This window comes from Meleagris gallopavo, chromosome 1 (assembly GCF_000146605.3).
Source record: "Meleagris gallopavo isolate NT-WF06-2002-E0010 breed Aviagen turkey brand Nicholas breeding stock chromosome 1, Turkey_5.1, whole genome shotgun sequence".
In the NCBI taxonomy this organism is placed as follows: domain Eukaryota; kingdom Metazoa; phylum Chordata; class Aves; order Galliformes; family Phasianidae; genus Meleagris; species Meleagris gallopavo.
This window is the reverse complement of record NC_015011.2, coordinates 164,773,333-164,801,162: the sequence shown is the minus strand read 5'-3', so window position 1 is coordinate 164,801,162 and position 27,830 is coordinate 164,773,333. Positions and strand designations below refer to the sequence as shown.

General features: G+C 36.0%; 1 protein-coding gene across 1 annotated transcript in view; it reads left to right on the top strand.

Moving 5' to 3' along the window:
• LOC109365408 (von Willebrand factor A domain-containing protein 8-like) overlaps positions 1–26,930 on the top strand; it is a 37,122-nt gene extending 10,192 nt beyond the window's left edge. The window contains exons 2-9 of the mRNA XM_019612165.1: positions 1,121–1,251; positions 3,355–3,465; positions 15,484–15,651; positions 17,579–17,743; positions 18,134–18,183; positions 18,522–18,630; positions 21,877–21,981; positions 26,766–26,930. Coding sequence (XP_019467710.1) covers positions 1,121–1,251; positions 3,355–3,465; positions 15,484–15,651; positions 17,579–17,743; positions 18,134–18,183; positions 18,522–18,630; positions 21,877–21,981; positions 26,766–26,915 — 989 coding nt within the window. The 3' untranslated portion in view covers positions 26,916–26,930. The remainder of the gene's footprint in view (positions 1–1,120; positions 1,252–3,354; positions 3,466–15,483; positions 15,652–17,578; positions 17,744–18,133; positions 18,184–18,521; positions 18,631–21,876; positions 21,982–26,765) is intronic.
• The last annotated feature ends 900 nt before the right edge of the window (positions 26,931–27,830 follow it).

Genomic DNA, 27,830 nt, shown 5'->3' with positions numbered 1-27,830 from the left:
GGAGAGCTAAAGTAGAAATAAGGCTTGTTTCTTAAAATTTTGGTTTCTACTTGAAACCAGTAAACATGCTAAAAAAAGGTAAATAACTAATAATGTGAGGATTTCGTCTTTTCCCACTCCTTTCTTACTGCACTTTGAATGCATCTCCAGCATTGCAGGCACCTCCCTCGAGGCCTTCGCTTCAAACCCTATCATTGGTCTTGTCACATTATTCTGAAAGCAACCATATACACACATGCATAAATAAACCTCCCTCCTGACTTGCCTGTGCTCTTGCTCTCCTCATGTGTTAGTTAATGGTTTTTCCCCATTTCTGAGGAAGGGCTGTGCTGTGCTGAGGGCTACATGAAGGTATGGGAAGAGGGTGATGTATGGCAGCAGGAATGGTGCCCCCTTCTCAGAGCATACTAGGTGCTCTCTAGTACTGCCAGCAGTTGAATGAATGTGGTAAATATTAAATACAATCAATGGTATTCTTTACAGAGATACGTGGATCTGCTTTGATTTGGTTTTCATTATGATTTTGGAAGCTACATGGTATTGATAAGTCATGTAGTGTTACTATGAGTCTTGCTTTTCTGTGATAGTTGGTGTGTGCTACTGTGTGAAAATGTAAGCAGGACTGTAGTTGGCTTTTAAGAAAGTACCAAATACAATATATTCTGAAAATGAATCTAATTACAGCGATGCAAGCATAGTGTTTATTTATTTAAAGTTCGTGATTCACAGAAGAATTGGGATGTAGGCTGGATGAGTCTTTTACAAACGATAAACTTGTCTTTTCTATATCAGACTGATGCTGAGAAGTCTTTTTATTAATGAGCTCAGTGTGAGATTAAGATCATGAACTTTTTTCTGTTTTTGTTTTGTTTTACTTCTTTTAAAAGAGCAAGTTTCAAAGAGGGAAAGGCAGTGGGTAAGATATAAATTATTATGTAAAGAAGTAGCCTAAGAGAAATTGCGTAGAATTCTCTGCACTTCTGTTATCTGGCTTTAGGATAACACATCTTTATGTCTTTGTTTTAGTTTTTGAGAAAAGAATAAAAAAATGCATGGATGACCAGCTATCTCTAATACTTCTCAGACTTAAGGTGTTCTTGTCTTTATTTTTCTTTTAAAGTGACAGATTCTTTGGCCCAGTCTGTAGTACAGCATTTAAGATGGATAATGCAGAAGGATCTTCTCGGCCAGGACGTCTTTCTTATTGGACCTCCTGGGCCCTTGCGACGGTCCATTGCCATGCAATATCTGGTATGTATGTTGATTTAAGTTCTTGGAGAAAGAGCCATTAATGTCAGTTAGATATTCCTCTACAAGCCAAACTGAGGAAAGTATTACTGTAAAATTTCACAGCAAGCAATTTGAGGAGGTAAATAAGTTTCTCCATAAACTCTCTTTCCAGAGTTCAGTTTGTTTTAGATGAATAAAAAGTGCAGACATTTTAATACGTTCTTCTGCCTAAACTCCAGGGAAAAAGAAAGTTGGAAGACTATGTTACCATATGCTGGCACAAATGGAGAAACAGTTTGTTCTAGGCATTATGTATGTTGGAAGATTAAGATATCTGCCTACTGCTACAGACAACAAATCGTTTTTGCTTCTTTTTATAGCAAAATACATGAAGTAAAGGATTTGGGAAAGAAGTGTTCTAAATAATGTTTGGGAACAGTTATCATGAGTGATCAGAAAGTGGAGATGTGCGTGTGATCCACACTTGGAATGTGGGAAGAACTTGCCTACATCCATCTGCATGAACCATGGCAGCACTGTGTGCAAGATTTTAGATTGAAGTCATTTGTGTTTTTAAATGATCAGGATGGGGGCTGGATGGCTGCTCCAAAAGAAAATGTGCATAGGTTCTTGTCTGTCATGAATTCTACCCAAGATCTGGTTGTGCAGAAGGATCACAAATGGAGGTGTATCACAATTGGCATGAAGATCAGCCATTTCTTTTCAAATCAAAAGACAGGAATTCAAAGACTGGCTCTCAGAGGCAAAGCACACAGGGGAAAGCTGTACGATTTTGAATTTTGGAAAGGAGAAAAAAGATTTCATGCTCTAATAGACCAGATATGCTACTTGATAGCTCAGTGCATTCCGTAGAAGAGATGAAAAGAGTTCGGTATAACCTAAAAAGAGGAGACACCTGATAGCAGGGCATGGGACATAGACTGTATCCTTGTTTACACCACAGTGTGTATACACACCTGCATTTTATTAGAAAGATTGCTGCTTAGTGTTTTAATGCTGTATAGGACAATTGCATGAGGACTGATCTTTGCATGTGAGGTACTATCTGCTGTGGTCCCTTTATTGAAACAGTGTCACCTGGAGTACTTCTATCTACGTGTTGTGTTGCTACTACACAAAGCTAATTATTGAAGAAAACTCTCCTGTATTCTTTCTTTTGTTCTTTTTTCTATTAGTCATACTAAAACAAGATTATACCTACATGCATCATAGAGAAACTGGTGGCTTTTTAAGCCAGTTAGATACAGAAAAGATGAAGTACATCTTATGTTTTGTTTTTTTTTTCTTTTTTTTAATAACTTTGTTTCATTTATTATTTTTTTACTTTGCCAAACATCTAAAGTCTCTAAAGAGAGATCTCATAACTTTCCATGAGTGATTAGGTCTAGGAGTAGTTCAGCATCAGTCTGTTTCCTAGCAGAATGCGTAATATGTCAGATAAAGAAGTAGCAGGAGCATCAGGTATAAGAACATTTATTTTTTGTTTTGTTTTTTTGCTCTAAGATGGAAATTTCTAAGTAGAACTCCTACTGAATTAAAAAAAAAAAACAAACACTAAAGTTTCTTCTTTTTGAAGTAGTCTATAATTTTACAGAAGTAAACTGCAACTTGTGTTAGTAAGGGCAGAGGTGGTGAGAAAAATATAGTTCATCAGTATATTCACAAAGTATGTGCAGGTAATAATCGCAGCTGTGTCACAGTGTGTTACTGAGCAGTGACAGAATTGAAGCTTTCAAATAAATTTATGGAAAACTTGGATTTCTATCCATGATTTGTGGATGTTGATTGTTTCTTGGTGTCCAGAACCAGAAAATCAGCCATAAAGAAGACTTTATGGATGCTCAGTTGAACATCTGTGTAGCTGGTTATTATGTTTTTAGAATAGATTTGGGGAAAATAAAACTTTATTGAGCAGAAATTCAAACCATTTTGTTTGAGGCAGAACGCACTGTAAATGTTTTAAAAATAAGATATATTAGATCTGAAAGTTATTTTGTTGTCTGGAGCTCTTTTGTACAATTATACCATTGGACTTATGGTTAAAAGTTCACTTGCTGGAGTCGTGGTTTTATTTTTGTAATAACCTCAGTTTGTTGTCCACAGGAACTGACAAAGAGAGAGGTTGAATATATTGCTCTATCAAGGGACACCACTGAGACAGACCTCAAACAGCGACGAGAGATCCGAGATGGCAGTGCTTTTTATCTTGATCAGGCAAGTTACAGACACACCACCTCATTCCCGTTTACAACTGCTTTGAAGAAAATTATGGTTTAAATGATGAAAACTCGATATGTGGCATACAGAATGACTGGTATGTTTCTGATGGTTAGAAGATTTCGTAAAACACTCCTGATTTTGTTATCTTTTCCCAAACCCAAGATTGCTCCCCCTATTACAAGTACCATAGAGTTTTACCCTTTTATTTAGACTCAATTACGGAGACAATTTATTATGTTTATTATAATGATGAGAAGTGAAATTCATTCAATGCAGGTAGACTGTAGTTTCACAAGCACTTCTCTAGATATTGCTCTTGCCTAACCACTGTAGCACTTTAGATGTATTTTTGAAATGAGTCCTTTGATCTAATGTCATTGAAAAAGAGTCTAGTTCATTTATGTTAGTACTGCTCTGTGCATTTAAACCCAAGCACAGTAAATGGAGACAACAGGGAGATTTGGTTCAGAAGATCATTTCTGATCAGAATTAAAATAATGATCTGAACACTCCTGTCATCAGTACTTTCCCAACACATTAGTCCTTGAAAGGACTACTGTAGAGTGACTTAAGTTAGGAGAAATTTCTTTGTAAGGTATCAAAGGCATGTCCACAGGTAAAATATACACTTTGTTTAGAATGTCTGTTTTAATTTGTATACAAGTTAGATGCCTAAATAAGTAGAATGGGTCAGTTTCTCTGATGTAGTATGAATTTAAATGTGTTATCTAAAGCAGTTTTCAGTTGTTAGTATGGTAGAGGTTAATGATGGCACCATCCTATGAGTAATTTTTGGGTGGAAAGTAGAATGGGAACAGGAGAGGAAAGAAAGCCTAAATGTTTTATTCTCTACATTTAAAGAAATAATTTACTATTTTTAAAATAATAAGAAAAAAAAGTACAATTAATCTCTTTTTCAGCACTACCAACCTTCAAAATATATTTTCTTGAAATCATGGTAAATGATGGTGATAGATTCTCAGATTTGAAATTATTTACTGGTTATCTGTAAATATGAGAGTTGTACAATATGAGATAATTTAAAGGATAAATCCTATGTGGATTAGGGCTGTAAATGACTTCTTATTTACCAGAGGATGAAAGCATTGTGCAGGCTATAGAGCTCACTTATTAACTCGTGAGCTCCATTGCTAACTGTTGTTATAGACAGTCTTATCCTTGCACTTACTGCAGAGTAAAGATAAATTCTCTCTCAGTGTAGAAGCACTAATTAATTAACATTTATAAAACCGAAGTATTAGGGACTGTATGAATCTCAGCAAGATGTGAGAATAATCTGTTAATTGTATTTGTGTGAAGACTGTGATCCCAGTAGAAATACGAAGCAGCTTGCTTCCCTTTGCACAAGCTATTTTGAATGATCTCACTTCAGTAAGAACATTCTGTGAAGATTACCTTTCTAAGGTAAAGGTCTAAGATTACCTATCTTCTTCCATCTGTTGGAAATTTTCAGTTGAAAGGCTTTTACCAGAGTCCAACATAGCAGTATTTCATACCCAGGTTTTCCTTTAGCAAGATATTCAAGTGAATCATACTCAAGATGACTACATATGCTTACGTCTTGTGGGAAAGATGATAAAACAAATAACTGCTATTTAGATGTGTACTGAAAACATGAAAGATGAACCAATTAGATACTGATCTACCCAAAGTTTTCTTGCCCTGCATTTTAATTATAGACACTTAAAGTATGATAAATAGCTACATTTAGAACCGTCTGAGATCTAGTTATGTTTGGTAATAAAAGGAATAAAGTTATACAGGTTACGCAGAAGTTTGAATTAGGTTGCTCAATAATTCTAATGTTTTCAGGAGGGCATATCAGTGCAAAACATTGCAAAAGCTAAATGCTAGTCTTCTTTAAACCACAGACTATGAACTGTTTCAAGACAGAGAAGGCAACAGTAAGTAGCCTAAAGAAAATATTTCTGGTAGAGCTTGGGTTGCTTCCACTGCCATAGGTGAGCTAAAGAAAAGGTGAACTTACATGAGAAACTGAAGATATAAGCTATACTTTTCAGATTTATACACTATTTCCTTTCCTGTGGAACCTTATGCTTACTTGTTCATAACACTATTTAGAAGACAGCAAAGCTCAGAAGTCTTGTTTTCCAGAACATCCATTGGGTGAATTCTGTGGGTCAAATAAAACTTACCTGTCAGTTGTCTAGGAGGCTCTTTACAAGTCACAATATAATAATGTAGTTATCTAACACCTTTAATGATAGTATACTGTGATCTGGCATCTTGTTAGCAGAAATAAATTTCATGTAATAAATCGTCAGGTTTGCAAAATTGTATCTGAGTGATTGTTAATGTCCTACAGCTGCTTATAGCTTTACATTTAATAATGACAAAATAAATACTGTAAGTGGATATCTCACTATCTCAGATATTTCAAAACATCTGATTTATTTTAACAAGAAGTTGCTGAGTATGATGGCAGATAGTTATTTTATATAGGCCTGGGAAAAGGTAACTGATAAGCATTGACTGAAGTTCTGTGTTGTCATGTATATTGAAAGGTTAGCATATATCTCAACAAATTCTCATTTCTTAATGCTAGAGTGAACCAAATGTGAGAAGACGTAGAGTTATAAAGCAAGAAGAGAGATCTGATGAGGAAAAAAATTGAAACATTTTAGAATCAGGAATAGGGAAAACAAAATGAATGACTAGGAACCATTGATATAAAGGTAAACCTTGAATTATCAAATAAATTCCCAGTTACAATTGTGTAAAACAAAGGACTTTTAATGGCACTGTGGTGAATTATTTGTTTTCATTCAAGTACTGGCAGCAGAAACTTGTTTTCTTGTCTTTACCTTGGGCCATTAATTTTGGTTTTCAGCTGTTAATTGACAGAAGTTTCAAAAGTGTCATCATTGCAATTACTGAAACAATTAAGTAACCTCTTGATCCTGTTCTGTAACTTATTGCATGGTTTAATTATGTTATGCATCAAGTGTTAGCTTGATGAGTTGATTTACTTTTATTTATTTATTTACTAGTTAGATTTACTTTTTATTACATAGATATTTAAATGGAAAATTCAGCTGTTACTGATTGAAGAGCCAATCTTGCAACATCTTTCTGTTTCTTTAAATCTTTTTACCTGAGCCACTTAACTGAACTGAATTGAGATTCTTATTTCAGCCTATATCCTGTTTTCAAAAATTATGTAGTTAGATGTAATATTTTTCACCCTTTTGCCATTTCTGATGCAATTTTTCTTTAAATCATGTGCATGCCTCTGATCTAAATTTTTATTACTGCAGCCTCCTATGCTTTTTAATTGTTACATCTAAGGAAATCCTGCATTAAAATTTTGTAGTGTGTACAATTGGGAGAGCACCTAAGCTAATTTCTGCTTAACAGGTGTGTCAGTCCTATGTTGCCTAGAGCTCCTGGTTTTGTTACCACTCCAGGTTTAGTATTAAATTGAAACACTCTTCCCAATCACAGAACTCTTGATTATGCGAACAATCTTTTCCCTCTAGCATAGTCAAACTAACTGAGGATGCAATAAATAGAACAATATTATATGGGCATATGCTGAGAAACTACAAATGTAAGATAACTTTTGATTATTTGCTAATTAAGCTGTAGGTGGAAGAGTATGTAAATCATAGCTATTGCTATGTATGCAAAAAGTTAGTAATAGTGTATCTTTGAATTGTGTGAATCATAGAAACATAGAATGGCTTGGGTTGGAAGGGACCTCAAGGATCATCAAGTTTCAACCCCTCTGCCACAGGCAGGGCTGCCAACCTCCACATTTAATACTAGACCAGGCTGCCCAGGGCCCCATCCAGCCTGGCTTGGTGTTCAACCTCTAGGAATGGGGCATCCACAACCTCTCTGGGCAGCCTGTTCCAGCACCTCACCAATCATAGTAAAGAACTTCCCCCTGATATCCAGCCTAAAACTTCCCTCTTTCAACTTAAAACCACTTCCCCTTGTCCTGCTGTTATCTACCCTTGTAAAGAGTTGGCTCCTCTCCTGTTTATAAGCTCCCCTTAGGTACTGGAAGGCTGTAATGAGGTCTTTTCTCCAACCTGAACAAGCCCAGCTCCCTCAGCCTGTCTTTGTAGGGGAGGTATCTTTGTGGCCCACCTCTGGACCCTCTCCAACACTTTCAATGCTCCATGCTTGTTTTAACAGAATGTCTGATGACGCAGTAAGGAATATATAGATTATGCAATGATAAAATTTTAAATTGTTTGTTAAGGTAGCAGAAAAATGACCTGCTCTGGTTTGAATGACTTCATGTAGTAACCAGTTGAACTTGTCATTTCATCACTCTTCAACTTAAACTGTTCTGTCTGTAAAACAAATGTGACACAAAACCCCCGAGCAGCATAGCACTACATAGAATTATTTTCTTTTATGCAAAAGAGATCAGGAAGTTGTTTTTTTTTAAAAAAAAGTGAAGATGTGAGATTAATTGAATAAAATACTCATATTTAAGCCTGTGTATGTGTGTATATATATAAATAAGTACATATATACCACAAAAACTTGTAATACACTAGCAAAGAGGTGAGCAAGAATAATTCAGCTGTTAAAAAAATATGCAGTGAATGCAAACTGTTTAGTTCTGTGATTTATTATTACTATGTTGGAGGTCACAGTGAGTTTTTGATGAACTGGTAAGTTAGCCACAACAAAGGCATCATCAAGATAGTATGATGTATTTTAATGACTGTTCCACACTGCAGTATCTGTCTATTTGGTGTAGGCAGCTAGATAAGAAAGTCTGTAGAAAGCAGAGGTATGCAGTGCAGCGCTCCAGAAGTACAAAAGTGAACTATTAATTTTCTGGTTCTGCCTAACATTGCACAGAAAGAAGAATGCTATGTGGAAATAGGTAGAAACCAGTAGTATTTGGTTGAAGTTAATCTTCACTGACATCAACACACTATTTCTTGTCTATTAAGGAAAAAAAAAAAATGATAAAGACCTCTGTATAATACCTCTTAACTCTTTTTATTTTGATCCTTTGCAATAATGCTTTTATGCTCCTAAAATTGTCATCGTTTAACTGGGCTTGTTAAGAGTCTGGTATCCTGATTTGATGTAGAGTGGCTGTGATGTAATGAGAGGAGTACTACGACTGCAAATTTATAATTCCTTATAGATTAAAATTAAGCTGATTTCAACTGATCCAGTGGGTGGCAACCCTGCCCGTGGCAGAGGGATTGGAACTACATGATCCTTAAGTTCCCTTCCAACCAAAGCCGTTCTCTGAACACTATTTCAGACACCTGAAGTCTTTTTGGTTACTGAATATCCCATCTGACAGTGCCATCATATACTCTGAATTGTGTCTCCCTTTCTTTTTGCTTACAGTATAACTCAAAACAAATGCAATCTACCTATTAATTTTCTAGCATCAGTGGAGAAAATTAGCTATTAAACCCATCCAGAAAACATTTGATTGGCTCAGCAGGGGAGGTGGGCTGAAGTATGAAGGTATACTCCCCTCCATTACAGAAGAATAAAAGGGTTTAAACATTTGCTTCCTCTCATGACTTTAAAAAAAAAAAAAATTACTAATTTATTGCTTTTAATAAAACCTGAACATCAAGCTTACAAAAGATACAACTTGTTTTGTTGTGGCCTAACTTGTAAAGTTCAAAAAAATAGTTTATCTACATAAATTGTTATAAAAAAAATAGAATAGACAGATGAATAGTAGGTCTGTTTTAAACTCATCTTTGAATGGCATTGTGCATTTGAAAGCATTTTTTTCATTAAACATTACTGAAAAGAATGAGCAACATCTTACAAACTGAAAGATAATACTAAGTTTTTAATAAGTTTGGCATTGTTGCTTTGAAATTGTTTGAACGTTATTTTTATTAGCCTTTCAAATTACTACAAATATTTGACTATTTTTATTTTAGAGGTAATATGTTATCACTTAGATTCATTAACTAATCATTCACTTCAGTATTCCTCAACTGCTTTCCTCTGCTGAACTCTCAAGGGAAATCAATAAGAAAGGTCTTCAGCATTGTAAGAATTGAACAAATATATTAAATGTTATTTGGTAGCTATATTCTGTTCAGACATGCTGCCTAACTGGCAGATATTTTTAAATTCTAGTAAAGTAGATCTCCCAGTTGGTGACAGCCTTATGTGCTTCACTGATCTCAGCGTGTCTGTACATCTATCTTTAGACTCCATCTAAATTTTTAGGTAATTTCTTTCTATTTCCATACAAGTATTACAGAAAATGTGATGATCTGATTAGTTGAGTTATATTTTCTTAAAAGAATAACCTGAGAAAATTGCAAGTTTTGGTCAATATCCTCATTCCCCAGTAAAGTGAGGAGGAAAACCTCACTGCATACTTCAGTCTGCATCTCTGCCATTTATTTTTATGTTATTATAGAATCATAGAATGATTTGGGTTGGAAGAGACCTTAAAGCCCACCAAGTTCCAGCCCCCTGCAGGACTGCCACCCAGCAGCTCAGGCTGCCCAGGGCCCCATCCAACCTGGCCTTCATTGCTGCCAGGGATGGGGCACCCACAGCTCCTCTGATCAGGTGTGCCAATGCCTCACCACCCTCTAAGTGAATAACTTTCCCCTGATATCTAATCTGAATTTCCCTTCTTTTATTTTAGAACATTTTCTCCGTGTCCCATCACTGTCTACCTGTGTAAATAGCTGCTTTCCCTCCTGTTTATAATCTCCTTTTAAATACTGGAAGGCCACGATGAGCCTTCTCTGCTCCAGGCTGAACAAACCAAACTCCCTTAGCCTGTCTTCATAGGAGAGGTGCTCCAGCCCTCTGATCATCCTCTGGACCTGCTCCCAAGAGCTCCATGTCTTTCTTGTGCTGGGAGCTCCAGTCCTGAATGCAGTACTCCAGATGGGACCTCACAAGAGCAGAGTAGAGGGGGACAGTCACCTCCCTTGACCTGCTGACCAGTCCTCTTCCTTTACCTGCTGGTTAGTTTAAATGATTTACATTTGAAAAAATTGATTCTACTTGACCCATGGAAAATAATTCAGAAATTAGCAATTTCATCTGACTTTGTGACATTTGATGTCTTGGTGGGCTGCAGGGACTCAAATCAATGTCCCGTCCCCCTCCCCCCCGAGTCGCTGCAGCGTGAGTTTATGTTTTAAAGTACCGTTATCCTCTTGCAGGCACACACGATCATGTTAACTCAAAAACAGCCAAAGTTTTGTTTTATCTTTACCAGATGATTTCTGAAGATCTTTTTTTAGCATAAGACGTGCCTGCACATGTCATTGCTGGAAAGTTTTTGAGATACAGGAAAGATTCTGGTGGATGAGTTTGCATGGGATATTGTGCGGGTGGAGGGAAGAAGTTACTACTCTGGAAGGGACGTCTGAAATGTAGTTTGCAGATGCAGGGAAGCCTTACTTCATTAGTTCTCTTGTTCACTGTACTGCTTGCTCTGTTATTTTTTTCATGTTGTAATTTTTGTTGCTGTGCTTGAGATGTCATGACGGGGATCCAGTTCTCAGAGCAAGGGTGCTCATCTTCATGACAAATGCATCAAACAGAAAAAAAGTCTCCAGGTATCTCCTGAAAAAGAGACACTTCAATTAATAATTAATGTTCAGCAATTTTTTGGAGCATTTTTTACCATTTGGAAACATAGCCTGTGCGTGATATTCACAGTGATGAAAAAAGTAAGGCTATTTATGGTTTGTAATATAGCTGAAAATCTCAAAATTTCAGAGTGACCAGAATTTTTTGATTTTATTTTATTCATTCTGCTGAGAAAACCAAATTAGATTCCAGTGGTGGCATTTCGGACAACACTGTTCAAATCCTTATGCTCTTGCAAACTACTTTGTTTAGCTTTGTGAAAATGTCTTTTCTCTGGTGTTTGCACTTAGATGTGCGTTATGTCGAGTTATTTTCTGTCCCCTCTTTCTGTTGCTATGTAAGTTTATTTGTGTGACTTTTTTCATGAGTGGGGTTTTATTGTTCTTGCAGTTGTGCTTTGCACTGCTCATGTGCAGGAGCTCTGTTGTGCAAAAGACTGTGAATATCTTTTATGTGTTGTTTATTTAATAAGGTGTTTATGCCTTTGAAGAGAGAAATATGTTTTTGTAGATGAATTATGAAAGCAGAGTAAGCAATCCACACTACATATTTGTTGCCTAAGTCTATTACTATGGGAGTAATGCTGTGTTAAGGGTTTCTGCTCTTGGGGAAGAAACTCAGCCTGTTTTAAGTTCGTGTATTCCCTGGAGCAGGTATCCAGGTAACCATTCTTTCAGATCTGTGGGGGCACAGGTGGGAGGCAGTGAGCTTGGTTCTGCATTTGATGAGGAAAATAGTCCCTAGCTACAGTTAAAATAAACCTGAAGATAAACATTTAACAAATCCCTCTCTGCCTTTTAACAAGAATTAAAACCTTTAATCTCAGGTTTACCATCAAGGTTGCATAATGTAACACCCTCTGTCAAATTATATTTTATATTAAACACTTCAAATAAATGAGGCTGGTGAGAGAGTGAGACAGCACAGCTATTTTTGGATTTTCATTATAGAATTATGAAGATGAGTTTCTTGGAAACATCTTTTAAAAAATGATTTTCAGTGACAGATTGCAAACTTGCTTGCCTTCCTCTTATTTGTTACGCATTTTAGTTTCCAAAACAACCCATCACAGATATGACTGAAATAATGATTCAGAAGATACCTCGCAGTGTGCAAAGCTTATTGCAGAAATTTATTACTCGTTACCAAACAGGTTGCATAAATATCACAGTTCAGCCAGGGATACGCAGCTGTTTAAGAGCAGACTTTATGCTGTCTGATGTTAGTACTTTTCACAAGCCTTAGAGACAGATGAATTGTGTGTATATTTCATTATATTTTGGAGAATAGTTTACAGTATTTCAGAAATGCTTTAAGAATATCCAAGGAGCACAATTTGTTTAAGAAAAAAAAAAAGAAAAAAAAAGACAATCAGAGTAAATTAGAACCCAGATGATGTTGTTATTGTTGTTATGGGGATTCTTTGGTTAAGAACTGAAAAAACATAGTTGAGCACTCAGACGTTCCTGAAGCTGATCATCTTTGGCTATCTATATGTACTTCTTATAATATGTAGCTTCCATCTTGAAATATTGTACTGAGCAACACAACCTTGAATAAAAAAATTTAAACAGTTTTCTAGCTCAGAAAAATTGCTTTCTTCTTAAATTGTGATCTTCTGAATTGATCTGCGTGCTTTAATAGGCACTTCTCAAGATTGTGCTGCTAGTAGAGAACATCTTTTTGAAGTTCATAGTATACTTCTGGATAGTCTAAACCTATACCAGATTGTGCAAGTCCAGAAGAGATGCTTATTGGTACCAGTGCCAGGTCAGAAGCTACGGGCACAAACTGGAACACAGGAGGTTCCCTTTGAACACCAGGAGCCCTTCTGTGCTGTGCAGTGATGGAACACTGGCACAGGCTGCACAGAGGCTGTGGGGTCTCCTCCTTGTGGATCTCCCAGAGCTGCCTGGAGGTGGCCCTGGGCACCCTGCTCTGGTGTCCCTGCTGGGGCAGGGGCTGAAGCAGAGGGACCCAGAGGGTCCTGCCAGCCTCAGTTATGTTGTGACTCTTGTAATACTGGAAGACTGTTAATCAGTAAGCCTTCATTCATAGTGTGCATGTCTCAACATGAGTCAACAAGATTCTATGGATACTGACAATATTTTGACATATGAACAAGATGTGTATTTTCCTCTGGCTAGTAAAATATGGTCATAAAGTCTTCATAGACATATAATATGCAGAATCCAACTAACCTGGCAAATAAAATGTTTGTTGAAATGTATTCTGGCTGTATCTCCAAAGTACATTTGGAGAATATAGCATTTTGTTCATGCCAGGTATTGGACTGGTTGCTAGAGACTCAGGTTTTCTTATTTAAACAGGTTGAAGCAGATTTTTTACTTGACCAGTGACCTTCCTAGAGAACAATGTTAGTACAAAATTTGCCTTTCATACAGATTTTCTGGAGAGAGTGGAATTTTTTATTGCTTGTTAAAGCGTAATATTTTGAATTAGCCTATAAAATCAATTCACTTGCTGATTACTTTTGGAAGGAATTAGTGATTCAGTGGAAGGGAAATAGTCTTAGGACTGTACTTGGTTAATGGGATTATTATGGGTTCCTCAGATATTGATTTTGAGATTAGATCCTAAAAATGTCAGGGAAAGGAAATAATACACGGATGCATACTGAGATTTGTGAGCTTAGGTAAAGCAGTTATCACTGTTTTAATAAAGATGTTGAAATCTTACATTATGGCTTATTTTCCCATAATTGTTGCTTATACTTCTTCTTCACTGTAGGATAGAAGTATAGAAGTATATTTCTACGTTGTGCATAAGAAGCAGCTAAATTAGTTAGGGTGCCATTTAGTGTTATCTCCAGTGTTACCAGATTTCTGATTCTGTCATATGCTTTGTAGAGTGCATCAGTTTGGTTGCACTGAACTGTTCTTTGTCTCTAGCTTAGATTTATACAGCTGTCCTTTCTACATCCTTTTTTTTTTTTTCCATGTGAAATTCTTATTTTATTCTTTTTTATCTTCATATTTTTTCATTATTCTTTCTCATTCCCTCCTTCTTTCTCTTTGTCTCAGTCTTTGGCATCTGTTCTATTCATCAGAGATTTCCATCTAGTATCATATGAAATGTTTGTCTGTAGGAGTTGATAGGAGACATGCTGGGAATAGATTTCAATCATACTCCCTTTGCTGCTGGGCTTGTGTCTAAAATTGTTGAAATGCAATTGGAATGGAAAACAAAACTCTTTGGTGCTTCCTGAGATTGGGTACATCTACACATTCCCTGTTATTATCTGGTTAAACTTCTTCAATCTGGAAATAGACAAGAAAGCATTAAATTTCAGTTTGTCTTTCATTGGGCAGTAATTGTGAATAATAGTTCTGAAGTGAATTTAGTTAATTTCCCTGAGCCCACCCATTGACTGAGAAGAAGCTGCACAAAATTACCAACACCAGAGCTTAGTTTTACGTTTTGGATAAACATTAGGCACATATAAACAGTAAGAATTCACAAATAATTAATGAAGTGAAATATAGAAAAGAAATAACTTCCTATCTCAAATGCTCCAAAGTGTCCACAAGTGAAAGTCTGTGCTTTTATTCTGTTTTTATAGAAGACGGTGTTAAGTGTGGGAATATAATTATAAACATTTCTAATTTTATCACATAGTTAAAATCTGATCATTGATAGCATTGTTTTGTTTTTATCTCCCACACCTGGTTTTAACAGATTGTTGTTCTCTTCAAGTCAGACTAAAACACTGTACTGGTAATGGATTATACACCAGTGCATAACCAGAATAATCCCAAGGAATATCTGACCTTTGGTTTCTAAATATTTTAATATGGTTGTAAACGTGTATAACCACTTCTATACTGTGTCTTCTGTATAAATAGCTATGCCATAATTGTCATACCTGAGAAGTATTATACAACATCAAAAAGAAAACATGCTGATTATTATCATGTACTGGGTATACACCAAAATATTAACAAGATTTTACACTTTATTCTGTTGATACAAGAGACTAGAATAGCTTTTATTATTATTGATATTATTATTTCTTTTTTAGTCCCTGTAACAGTAATAAGATAAAAGTCCAACTTATGAATGTGTTAATACAATCAGCTGTCACTATTGTGGAATCGTATCATGGCCTGGATTGAAAAGGAGCACAATGATCATCTAGTTTCAATCCCCCTGCTGCTATGACCACCAGAGCAGGCTGCCCAGAGCCACATCCAGCCTGGCCTTGGATGCATCCACGGATGGAGCATCCACAGCCTCCTTGGGCTGTTCCAATCTTACTGATTATTATTGAAATAAATCCTGTTTTGGAAAGCATCTGTGGATTCTTTTTAGCGGGATTTCATGAGATATTTGATGTTTATTTCTCTCCCAATATTGCTTTTTACTTTTGAAAAGTGTGCAGTTCGTGCAGCTACAGAAGGACGAATCCTTGTGTTGGAAGGTTTGGAGAAGGCTGAGCGCAATGTCTTGCCTGTGTTAAACAATTTGCTGGAGAATAGGGAAATGCAACTTGAAGATGGACGTTTTCTCATGTCAGCAGAACGTTATGACAAGCTTCTGCAGGTAGGGAAATAACATTTGGATTTTCCATTCTTTTTTTCCTGTTCTTGGCAGTGCTTGAATACTGTTATGAAGATGATAGTAGTTAGAAGCCAAATGCTTGGAATCGAACACAGTGTGTATGTGAGATGTTACACAGGTTGAAATTTTAGGGTGGAGGTTAGCTGAGATGCATAACATTCCACTTCAATTAAAACATTGTTTTAACCTATGTCTCCTCTGCCCCCATTAAAAAAAGAACAAAAAAAACGGTTGTTCATGCCAGCTTTATGTGCTGCTTGTATGTAAAATGTGGAAGCTGTTGAGGTTAAACAAAATATGTTTGTGAAAAGAGATTACAGTTGAAAGTGTCCCTGTGAAGTTCAGATAGTGCTTCAGCATTGTAGTAGTTCTCTTGATAAGCTTTTAAAATGTTAGGATACCAAACAAAGAGGTCAAGATTGGTGACACAGTATTACTCAATGCTGTCTCATCCTTAATTTAGTAAAATATGTGTGAGGAGCCAATCCAAATTAGAAGAAATGGATAGTGAGTTTGCTTTTGGTAGGCAATAGGATTATATTGTCTGCTACTCTTACTACTTCAGCCATTTTCATTTTCTTCAAGGTTTGGGTCCCACTGCTTACATTTGAGTTGGATACTCTTTGGCCTTTTTGAACACCTTAGTAAATTTAATCACAGTTTCCACCAGTACTCTGCTTCATACTTTTGTGTGCTGTAGTGTCCATTCACATACCTGTTGGTCTCTTGTCTGATCTCACTCATGTTTGTGTCTATCATACTTAACTGTTGATAAGTATATGATTTGAATCTATACGAAAGAAGGAAATGTGCAGTTAGCTTTCTAGTTGATCCCAATTAAATAAGCTCACTTCCTATGTTGTTAGTACCATAGCAGATTTCTGAAAATATATTGATATTTCTTCAATTTCTTATCTCTGGTTTGAAATCTTCTGATTTGTGCCTTTTCCAAAAACCTTTTAATGGTATTTAAATAGAAGATAAAATTGTTGGGAGAATTATTACCAAATTTGAAAAATAAGCTTTTAAATTGTGATTGTATTTAAAAACTGAAAATGAGAATTTGAACTCGGATAAGATTTGATTGCATAGTAAAGCATCTTCTCTTTTCTTTTTCCTTTTTTAAGTGTATTCTAATGATAAATTGCTTCAGAATGAGTGCCTCAGGTGCACTGTTAATAGTTGATGAATTAAATAAATCTCTTGCTATAATACTAAAACTAATATTGTTGTTTGGCAGCTACTACATTATATAAGCTAACGTTCATTTTCTTCAGTGTGAATAATTATATACTATATAACTAGGTCAAGGAAGACAAAACTGTGATGTATGAAGATTTAACAGTGTATTGCTTTGTATGCATTGAATCTTTTACAGGACAGCAACTGAAATACACAGCATAGATGTTCTTGTGAAGGAGTCCAGTGATCTGTTTTGGTATTGCTTGTAATAAAGCATATTTTGTAAATGAAAATTTTAAAGCAATAATGGTCTCCTTTACAGCTACAAGAAGAAGGGAAAAGAAGAAAAAAGAAAAGTACTAACAGTACCATACTTCTAGTGCTTCAGGTTAAAATAAATTTTGTCATCTGTTTATTTTCTGTTCTTTTTGAAAGCAAGGTTCTGAACATGTGGTTCTGAACCATGACCGTCTGTGGGGTCTCTAATCGAATTGCCTGACAGCTGTACATAATCAAATGTTCTGTCTCCATTCGTTTTGGAAAACCTTGCTTTTATGATCAGCAAATTAGAATAGTTCAATGCTTTTTAGCATTTCTGAATGAAAGATGGAAACAGTAGCATATTTATAGCTTGACAAACAAGTACCGTTAGTCTGTCTGCAGTTTGTCTGGGGGAGTATTTAGTGATGTAACTTTTTTTTTTCTTGCTTTATGTTGCTTAATTTAGGATCATACAAAATCAGAGTTGGATGCATGGAGGATTGTTCGGGTCAGTGAAGATTTTCGTGTAATAGCATTGGGTTTGCCAGTACCTAAATATTCTGGTAACCCTTTGGATCCTCCCCTTCGCTCTAGATTTCAAGCTAGAGATATTTATCATCTGCCTTTTAAGGTAAGCACTTTAACAGAAGAGTTGGACTATCTGTACTGAGTAGAGCTATTATTTTGACATTGTTTTACTTAGGTCACCTCTGAAATCAATACCTAAACAATACATTTATCTTAAATGGCATTTTTTCATACTGCTCCCTAATAAATTCCTGAAAGGTAGACTTAGAGTTGCCAAGGAATGCTGCAGCAGAAAAATAACTTCCATTAGACAATATAGCCCTAGAAGAAAGATTTGATAATATTTCCGTTCATAAAATTAAATCTGTGTTCAGGAGTGAGTAGACTCTTCTAAATTAGCAGAGAAAATAGAAAGTCTCTCTACATCATGTGCTGTGACCTACGGTATGACCCAAAAATGAATTTACTTTATGATTTTATGTTCTATTTTCAGGACCATCTTCAGCTATTATATTCAATTGGATCAAACATTTCTGCAGAGAGGTAATTTTTCATAATTAAAAGAAAAATCAAAATTAATGAAGAAATGTGGTGTCATTTCAGGTTTCCTTGCTATTTTTATAACTTGTGTCACTACATGGAGACCAGAGCTGAAGAAGCTTTTAATATGTGTGGGTGTATGCTCAAACAGCTTTTTATATATGCAGCCTTCATAGTGAATCCTTAATGCTTTAGAACTTCAATCACACATTATTTTTCTTATGCTCAGATAGAGTTTCAGCATCTTATACTGATCTTAAACTGTAATTAACTATTTAGGCTTTAGTATTTTAAGTATAGATGGCATATGTAAAACTCTGTACTTATTTTTTCCTATGCAGAATTTCTCAGATCCTGTCTTTTGCTACAACTCTCTGCTCTCAAGAATCCTCTACACTGGGACTTCCAGATTTTCCTTTAGACAGCTTATCTGCTGCAGTTCAGATTTTGGTATGTGTATACACATGTGCTGTGAAACTGTACAAGCTTAAAATTTCTTAGATCTGTATTTTTCGTGTGTCTGGAAGAAGATGAACAAGAACATTTTAAAGAAATAACTAAAAAATCTGAGGATAGTTTGAATAACTGTACTTCAACCAAGCATGATACGGAAGGGCAAAGAATGCCACAATATAATATTTTTAAAATAGTTGAATGTATCTGTGTTCAGATATATTCTGTTTTCAAAATAATGTTCCTATTCTGCTTAATCAACTTCTGTGACTTCAGATACAGCGTATGTGATGACAGTGAGATTGTCATGGACCACTCTGTATTAGTCAGTGGAGAGAAATAAGCATTTTTGTAGGTTGTGATTTTTCTATTTTAATGCAGTAGTTGTAAATCAAGTTGGCTGCATTACAAAGACACTTACTACTCTCCTTTAACAACAAAAAGTTCAAATGCAGGTACATCTGTGTCAGAGACTGTTAAGTTGTATGAGATGAATCCCAGATGATCCCATATCTTTGAGATGGCCGGTGAATTTAGAATAAACTTAGGGGAGTTATCAAGAGAGGCAGGCTGAGCATATTTGAAGGTACAGTAGTTCCTGACAGCTACAATCCATAGTGGAGAAGTCTACTAGAATAATTCTCCATTGTATCTTCCATGCAATCATCTCACCAATGGTATTGCTCAGTGACAGTACGTATGGATTGTACAAAGGTGTCAGTTATTTGTGTCACTGTTGTGCTCAGTCTCTTCAACTATAAGCTAGAAGTCACTGTGCCTGATACTTAGAGATGGAATTTTGGTCTGAATTAGTATTCATCAGATAGTATGAAGTGATTAAGATTCAGGTTTAGAGAACTGAAAGAGCATATAAAGGGCTTTGGAAAGAAATACATAATGGATTTTAAAATAAATTACAACTTCTTATTCTTTAAGCCCTGTATGAAGAATTATTTTTAAATGACTGCCAGATAGCTTTCAGAGAGATGGAAAGAAAATGAGATGTAAGCCATTATCTAAACTATGGAATGAAGGAAGCGTTTTATTTTACATTAGAGAATGTGAAAATGTTACCATTGTATGACAGTGTCTTTTTTGGATAGACCAGAACTGTTTCTTTTAGAATTTGTTTTAATCACTCAGTTTTCTAAGCCAACTGTTCTCACTGATTCTAGCTAGAGTGTTTCTCCTTCACATGCTGGGTCATCATCCTCTGCTTTGATTTAACCATTTTTTGGTTTTGGATTGATTTACAACCCTAGAATCATAGAATCCGTAGAGTTAAAAAGGACCTTTAAAGGTCATCTAGTCCAACTCCCCTGCAGTGAACAGGGACACCTACAGCTAGATCAGGTTGCTCAGGGCCTGATCCAGCCTTGCCATGAAAGTCCCCAGGAACAGGGCATCAGGCCCATCTCTGGGCAACTTCTTCCTGTGCCTCACCACCCTCAAATGTAGAAGGTGGTGAGGCACAGGAAGGAAACAAACCTTTTTTTTTATATCCAACCTAGATCTACCTTCTTTGAGCTTGAAGCCACTTCCCCTTGTTCTGTAACTACAGACCCTTCTACAGAGTCAGTCCCCTTCTTTCCTGGAGCTCCCCTTTAGGTATTGAAAGGCTGCTATCAGGTCACTTTGCAGCATTCTCTTCTCCAGACTGAAGAGCCCCAGCTCTCTCAGCCTATCCTTGTAGGAAAGGTGTTCCATCCCTTGGATAATTTCTGGGCCATCCTCTGGACATGTTCCAACAGCTCCATGTTTCTCCTGTACTGAGGACTCCACATCTGGAGGAGGTCTTACCAGCACGGAGCAGGAGGGCAGGATCACCTCCCTTACCCTGCTGCCCATGCTTCTTTTGGTGCTTCCTGAGATATGATTGGCTTTCTAGGCTGCAAGGGCACACTGCTGGCTCATGTCCAGCTTCCCATTCAACAGTACACCCAAACCATATAGCAGTGTAGAATGTATATATCATAAAGACTGTCTCCCTGTCTTCTGCATAGATTAATATAGTTTCAAAAATGTATTTCTTAGTTTGAAAACTCGTTTCTCCAAATTTTTTTTGTAGGATGCTGTTCTGAAGAGGCTAATTTTGGATATGCCACTGTAATTATTATTAATTTGAGATAATGTGTGCAAATTATATGTTACATCTTTATTTATAGAGGGCTTTTAAAATGCAATAATGGGCTTTGTGATCCTTTAGGCAGCATATTTACTACAATGCTCTTAAATTGTTTATTTTTACTGATGTTTTTTAATATGGAACATTATAAATAGTACTACTGATTATAAGTATGAATTGAATTATGCATTTCATAAAATATGCATCTCCTGATCTCATTTCTGAGCAACTCTTCTCTTTAGTTGGATCTCTGCGTAATCCAAGTCTGAAACTGAGAACTGATCCATTTTATTTAATTATATTAGAGCATGCAAAAAAAGTAATAGCAGTCCACTAATTGTTGATTCACTAATGTTACTCAGGATCAATTCTTAATAACGTGCATGTCTTTTGTAAAGCAGTTGAGCATTACTTTAGGAATTTTGAAACACTTTTTCTGCCATGGAGAAAGTTGTGTGGAGAATAGTCTCTTAACTATTCTCGAAAGTACTTCTATTTCTTTCTCAATTGCTGTGGCAAAATGACTGGAATAGTTGCTAGTTCAAATAACAGCTGACAGAATAATTATTACTTACAATTAGCAAGGAAGTGTAAAACATTGTTCACAATTTTGTTTGAAAGTGCAGGCATCCTTGGTAACGCATTTCAAAGTAAAACAAATTTTGTTCAGCTGTTCCAAATTTCCTAGAAATTTGTTAAGTGAAACCTGTACAATATAATAGAATTAGAAATAAATATTGGTAATTGGTATGAAATAGTAGGCCACTATTGTACAGATTCTTGTCATACTGTGAAACACAGTTACCATTGGTGGAATTTGTCTCATCTAACCTCAAGTGATGTTAAGATTCTGAGCCAGTCCCTGTGGCTTCCATTTATGCACGGGAGAAGAAGTGCTTGTTTTGGCATAGTTTATCTAACCTACTTGAGATATTTTCATTGTAATGAATTGCATGTTCAAAATGCCTGTTTTGACATCTGACCAACTGCTGGATGAGTTGGTCATTTGTTTATTGCCATTAAATTTTTTATTTTAAGTTTAGCACTATTTTGGATATAACGCCTGATGAAGAATGAACCAATCTTTTCCTTTCATCTGTATTTTTAATTTAAATTAGGATTCATTTCCTACGATGTCAGTCCAGCACGTTATTGACCGGCTTTACCCCTATAATGTTTTCCTTGGAAAGGAAGGCAGAACTGCAGTCAAAGATGCATTAAAAGTAAGTATTGCATATTGTAATTCCAGGGAGCAATGGATGTTAACTAATGCTACATCATTATTTCAGTTTTTAAAAAGAATGAAAAATCTTAAGTGAGTGAAGTTGTTACATTATTGCTGCTACTAAACCAGTCTTTCAAAAACACTTTAGATGTTCATAGATTCCCTTAGAGAGCTCATAGATTCCCTTAGAGTGAAAAGAGAAACTTCTGTTTTCTATAGAATGCTTAGACCTTAGTTCAAGACTGCACAAAACCCATTACTATAGAAATGTTTGTTTGAGAGTAGCTTATTTTGTGGCTAAAGTAGTTAAATGCTTAAAAATACCTTTGGCACGTGACCTTTTAGAGGAGATACTAAAATAAAACAGATCACATGGCACAAGATGCATTTGATAAAGTATACTTAAAGAATGTATTAGTTTTCTGGCTTTAGTCTGTATTAGCCTTTTCTTGTTTTTGATCAGATCTGTTATTATGATCGTGTTTAATAGCAGCTTATCAAGCTTTAATTGTACTGGGTTATTCTATTCATCCTTTTAAAACTTTAGCGCAGTATTTGCTTTCTTTCATCTTTGAATGTGTTGTAGGAGATATTGCAAATTAACATTTGTAGCCTAAACCATCTCACCATCTGTTTCAGTCCTGAAAAATGAAAGTCATTTGTACCTGCCTATTCAAGAATACCCAATGTAGTGGCAGAGAATGGTCTTGAGCCATGTCTATGTGTCAGGGAAATGACTGTTGTCTATCCTTGCTGCCACTTCCCAAATACTATCTTTTGCACAGGAGTTTAGTCCTGAATTCCCTAGTTTAGCTAGGCTGATCAGCTTGTTTTCATGAGTTTTTGCTTTTGAAGGAGGTCCTGCTAGTTGTTCACAGGCCTTCAGAACTTCCTCCTGTGGGATCCTGTCTGTTACTTCTCTGAATGAGCCACTCTGGTCCCATGAAATGCGAGATCTGTACTCTGTTACTTGGCTTCATTGCTCCTCCTCAAAATTTTGACCTCCATTATTTCATGCTTACTGCAACCAAGGCTGCTGTCTGTTGCTGCATCCCCAACTGATTGTTCCTTGTTTGTAAACAGCAGAGCCACTGTGCATCACTCCAGCACAGCACCTGTGTTAAGAATGTATTCCAGACAACCTTCCAAAAAAGGTAGATTGATTGTGTCATGCTGTGATTCCCTTCCAACACACATCAGGATGATTGAAATTGCCAGTAAGAACTAGAATCTAGATGGAAATAGAAATTTCTGTTAACTCTATTCACAGTCACTTCTGTTCTTAATGTGCTTTTATTGTTATCCTTTTGTTGTCTTTTTTTTTTGCTGTCAGTTATGCATAGTATGAATCTTTACATTCTGTACCATTGGCCTCCTTCATTTTCCATTTCTTTTAATAAATTTTCTGCTATGTGTGCTTTTTCTTCTTATAGAAGAGGGTTGATTTAACTTGTACAACTTTCTTTCTTAATGACTGTCTACTTTTAAATCCTCTTTATCATTTAAACTTTTCTGTGTTGATTTTTCTTATTTTGATATTCTTTGTCACCATGACTTTCATAAGCTTATATCTCTAGGTTAGCAGGTATGTATAATCCTATTAGGAATTTTATTCTGTTTGCATGCAACAAAGCAGACAATCTTATAAAATATATTAAACTGGTTGTACTGAGGACCTCCTGTTTATGATTGTACTTTAGTAGTAGCATTGCAAGGACTGAATACAAAATGATTTTTGCCATCTAACAAGAAATGTGAAGGAGTCTTGCAGAAGCAATGTGATTTATTAGTCTGCCCTTCTCCAGACATCAAGAGAATGTCCAGCTATGTTTGCCACTGAAAACTGTGTAACAGAATACAGTTAAGGAATATTAATTTCAACTAGGAAAGACTGAGTTGAAAAAAGTATACCTGACATATATGTGGAGTTGATTAATTAATTTGTGAGGATTGAATCACCATTTGACATCAGCTAATGTTTAAAGAAAACAGAAACAAATTCCTTGTCATAAATGTAAAGTTTAGTGATCAGAGTTGAAGACAGGCATGGGCAAGTAGTGCTCTAGCTCTTAATGTATCTTACTTGCATGAGCTGTTTCAGTCAGCTGTTAGAGGTGAGAAATGAGGTAGATAGCTGGCTGAACAGCTGGTTTTGGCAGCTATTAGAACCTGTGTATATTTCTAGAGGCCATCACATTCCCTGGACACTGTCTTTCCAACTGTAATCCTCAGCTTGGGTGTATCTTTTCCATGTGTGCCTTTTTTCTCAATAGGACTCCACTATGTCTTAGGTATTCCTCTTAATTCTTGCTCTTGATAGTCAATGAAATGAACTACTGACTTACACCTTCCCTGCAAATAAAATTGTTACTGTGTTAGTCTTAGATGTGTAAAGATGCTTTGAAAAGCAGATCTCATGTTGAGTGGACCTACTAAATCTAACCTGTCTTAGTTTTATCTCTATCTGAGAACTGTTTTGTAGGGTATAAAACGCGGCTCCTTGTGTCAACCTAGCCAGCATTGAGTAGAATGTTCCTTTGTTGCAACCTAATCACTGTTGATGCTTTATTAGAGAGCTGGTTATCATACAGGGCACTGGTACAAGGAATGCAGTTTCCAGTATTCATTAGTTCATTACATCATTAGCTTGCAACAGACAGAAGTACCAATGGAAACTTGAGAATGATCTATCTTTGTATACCTATATTTGAAGTTGCTTCATTTGAGAAACTGTCATTTTCTGTTTTGAATCTTAAAGAAGATTTTAAATCTAAGAGATCTTGCAAAGCAGGGTATGGCTTGGTTTGAATTCTGGCCTTTATACTTGGATTAAGTATTTGCATGAGAAATTATTTTTGAATGGCAGATGAATATTTGAAATATGCTTGTAAAAAATTATTTCACTTGAGCATTTCCTTTAGACAGTTCAGATGTAGACAAATGACTGCTTTCAATGAAAACAGTCTCCAGTGAAACATTTCCAAACAATTAGCTTAACTATGTATGATGTCTTCCACAGTAATGAAGTTTTCTTTCCTATGTACTATTGATAGGCATTTATAAAACTGGCCATTGATATTCGGTTGCATTTGTGGCTCACAAGAGACTGCAGCTAATTCTTTCATTGTTCCGTAAGCTTTCAGTACATTGTTTCAGATTGATTGCAGATTTGGGCTCTGCTTTTTAAATTCTCATGCGCAATTTGCATGCTTCATTTTTTTTTATGGTATTGGAAACATCCACTGTTTTGTTTTTGTTTGTTGTTTACTTTTTTTTTTTTTTTTTGCATTATTTGTACATCCTCTTTAATGTTGCCTGACCTCCTCCTCTGTCCTCCTCCTCAATTTCCCTGCTTCTCAGTAGGAAGCCTCTTTGAACCACAAAAGCACTCTCTCACAGAGTGGGCTAATATTACAGAAAATTGGATTCATCTTTCTTGTTTAGACAATTCTATTATTCTGGTTACTTCTGAGATCTTTCTATTGCAAACTGTAGTCTAAGGCAGAATTTGCTTCTCTTTCATCCCTCTCCCACAAAGTCATTTATAAACTTTGGGTTTTTTGCATTAATGAATGCTCTTAGTGCCAATTTGCAGTTCTTATTTTGCTTCTTGTAAAAGTTTAATCCTCTTATTCCTTGTAAAATTATCTTTCCCTCCTGTGCAGAGAATCAGAGAATCATAGAATCATAGGATGTCTTGGGTTGAAAGGCACCAGAATCATCTAGTTTCAACCCCCCTGCTATGTGCAGGGTCACCAACCACCAGACCAGGCTGCCCAGAGCCACATCCAGCCTGGCCTTGAATGCCTCCAGGGATGGGGCATCCACAGCCTCCTTGGGCAACCTGTTCCAGTGCTTCACCACCCTCTGTGTGAAAAACTTCCTCCTAATATCTAACCTAAACCTCCTCTGTCTCAGTTTAAAGCCATTCCTCCTTGTCCTATCACAATCCACCATAACAAACAGCTGTTCCCCCTTCTCTTTATTCAAGTATTGGAAGGCCACAGTCAGGTCTCCCCAAAGCCTTCTTTTCTCCAATCTGAACAAGCCCAGTTCCCCCAGCCTTTCACTCTTTTTTCTCTTGATTACTCAGCTTTCAGCTTTGATGAATAAAATATTACTGTGGCTTTTCTTATACTTAAGCCCCTTTGATAACGACTTCTCTTTTTATGACAAAGTATCATTTTCATGCTATCTGTATAAAGCACAAATTAGAATATAATGCTCAAACATGGATTGGGAATACAGAAGCCCATTACTTTTTGATATATCCAGAATGTGCTCAAGTCTTGATAGGTAGAGGTCTTCCTCAGTTTTCATTGTGTGATAAGACTGTGAAGCTACATAAACATAACATTTGATGGTTATTTTTACTGGTAGCCAGATATTTAAATCTGCCATTTTTTATAATTGCCTGCAAAGATAGGTGGTCTATTACTAAACTGCTAAAGGATGTCGTCCATTTATTTTATTATTTCAGTCAGTCCAAGTAAGTATATGCAAAGTAACAATATGACAGTTTAAATTGCATTTGTCATTAGTCGGAATAAATAAATAGTAGGTCTTTTTGGTTTGGGTTTAAATGAACATATGAAATATATAGGCCGTCAAGAATGTAAACACAGGTGTGTAAAGTGAAGTAAAATTTAAATAAATGAAATGAGTTTAAGACTTCACAAGTAATTAACCTTGGATATGCTTCTGGCCCTGTTATCAGAACAAACAGTTCTAAAAAGAAATCTGTATTTAATAAATAATTCCTCCAACCCTCTAATTCTACAGCGTTTTGAGCTCCAAGACTCAAACAAGCAATTGCGCCCAAGGCGGATTACAAAAGTTGAAAGTGTACCAGGAAACAAACCCTTCAAGGCCGACGTAACTGTACAGATTGGTGAAAGTGAAGTGACATTCCAGGTAATTACATATTCCTAAAACTATACGTAGTTTTTGTTAAGTTATTTTCATGTAATCAAGAATTTGACGCTTATCTTTGATCCCGAAGCACATTTGTGTTGAATATTTGATTTTTGTTATTTTTTCAAAAGCACGTAGATACAGGATTATGGATAAGCAATATTTTAGATAAATTAATTGTATGTAGGAAACTACAAATCCAAGTATATCAAGTGCTGAAAAATGTATGAAAGGAAAATCTCTAATGCAGTAAAATATCCAGAAATTTAGAATAAAAATGCTTGTGATGTTCTTGGTGCTGCTTTCCCTTTTTCTTAGAATAAAATAATGGTCTGTATGTATCTGCACTTCAAATAAAATCTGATGAGTGTTTGGTAATGTTCTGACACAGGGTGTTGGGAAAATGGAAGAAAAATAATTGCATTAAATGTGATTGGTCTGAGAAGTTTGTGACCTGCTACGTGGTGAAAGATCATATTCTGGGAAGAGGCAGTGATTTGAGGATTTGAAGTTAATTTTGAGTTTCGGGGTTAGATACTCTCTAAAAATGGAGAGTTAGTGGGAGTCAGAGACAGTTTTAATACAGATGAAGGTTATCCTCAGAGACTCTGTACTGTGACAGTGCAAAAACGGGAACAGCAGCAAACAGGAATTTGTCAGAAAAAGGTAAATCTGTAAGGACTTGATAGGATTTTTTCTGTGGAGGTGGATTTTTGCATTTATTTGACCGTGTAGGTAGATGATACCTGCTGAAAATATGCCTGCAGAATACATTTTTTCAGAAGTTTGCTGATGAAACAGTTCCAGACTGGAACAGAAAATGGAAATAGTGCAAGCATCCTAATGTGGAGGATGACTGAATATTTTTACTCTCCAAAGTTCTGATCAGAGTGGCCCCTTCAGATTTTTGCAAGACACATTCTTCCTTTTTTT